Raw genomic sequence first — 1483 nt, forward strand, 5'->3', positions numbered from 1 at the left:
AGGGCAGCACGGTGGCGCAACTGGTAGAGCTGCTGCCTCTCAGCGAACAGGTCCCTGGTTCAAACCCCGGTCCAGGGGCCTTCTGGGTGGAGTTTGCATGTTCTCTCCGTGCATGCGTGGGTTTTCTCCGGGTACTCCGGTTTCCTCCCACAGACCAAAAACATGCATGTTAGGCTGATTGGTAACTCTAAATTGTCCCTAGGTGTGAGTGAGAGAGTGAATGGTTGTTTGTCTCGTTTGTCTCTATGTGGCCCTGTGATGGACTTGCGACCTGTCCAGGGTGTCCCCCGCCCCTCGCACAGTGATTGCTGGACATGGGCACCAGCGACCCCCGTGACCCAAAATGGAATAAACGGGTAAAGAAAATGGATGGATGGATGGATATGTATGTATGTATATGTATGCATATGTGTATATATATGTATGTATGTATATGTGTGTATATGTGTATATATATGTATGTATGTATGTATATGTGTATATATATATATGTATGTATATATAAACATGTATATATGTATGCATATGTATATATGTATGTATATGTATATGTATATATATGTATGTATGTATATGTATATATATATGTATGTATATGTGTATATATATATGTGTATATGTGTATGTATATGTATATATGTGTATGTATATGTATATATATGTATGTATATGTATATATATGTATATGTATATATACGTATGTATATGTATATATACGTATGTATATGTATATGTATACATACATATGGATGTATACATACATATGTATGTATGTATGTATGTATATATATATATAATGTGTGTATGTATATATGTGTGTGTATGTGTATATATATATACGTATATATTTGAGTTTGTGGATCATATCTAAAGGAGCTGTATAGGTACTGTCCATTTATCATTCGTCTCTTTCAGGCTACAACGACATGAAGACGGAGCTGAAGGACTTCCTGCAGACATTTGCAGCGGAAGGAAAGGTGAGTTTGATCCTCCGCCTGAGTAAAAGTTAGAGGGGTGTGGCCTGGAGCCGAGTACAGGTGATCTTTACCTCAATGATGATGTCACAGTGTACCTGTAACTTGATGGGCATGAACCTCCATCAGTCAGCTGACCTGTGATGTCATATGACTCTCCGGCAGGTGGTGACCTCTGAGGATATCCGTCACTTCTTCGAACAACAGAGTCGTAAACGGCGTCGGGTCGACGCCGGCCCGTTCTACTGCTCCTGATGTGTGTGTTTGTAACGAGAATAAAACTGCAGCCATGTTTGTTTCTGAACTCTGCGTTGTTTGTTGGAGAGTGTGAGCAGAAACACGAACTGCAGAGATTCACAGGCTGCTGTGGATAAATGTGGAACCACAGTTGACCCAAACTGCAGCCCGCTTGGTCCAGAACCAGAAGGTTGGATCTTCAGGCTCTGTTCCAGCAGTCCGTCACAGAGACGAGCACTTTGAGCACAAGAAAGATTTTTCCTCCACTAAGG

General features: G+C 41.2%; 1 protein-coding gene across 1 annotated transcript in view; it reads left to right on the forward strand.

Moving 5' to 3' along the window:
- Positions 1 to 1257, forward strand: part of LOC119418405 (putative E3 ubiquitin-protein ligase UBR7) — a 21350-nt gene extending 20093 nt beyond the window's left edge. Inside the window, exons 12-13 of the mRNA XM_037685680.1 lie at positions 916 to 977; positions 1140 to 1257. Of these exons, the coding sequence (XP_037541608.1) occupies positions 916 to 977; positions 1140 to 1229 (152 nt within the window). The 3' untranslated portion in view covers positions 1230 to 1257. The remainder of the gene's footprint in view (positions 1 to 915; positions 978 to 1139) is intronic.
- Positions 1258 to 1483: the final 226 nt, after the last annotated feature.

The sequence above is a fragment of the Nematolebias whitei genome, chromosome 12 (assembly GCF_014905685.2).
Source record: "Nematolebias whitei isolate Nwh7 chromosome 12, NemWhi1, whole genome shotgun sequence".
NCBI lineage: Eukaryota > Metazoa > Chordata > Actinopteri > Cyprinodontiformes > Rivulidae > Nematolebias > Nematolebias whitei.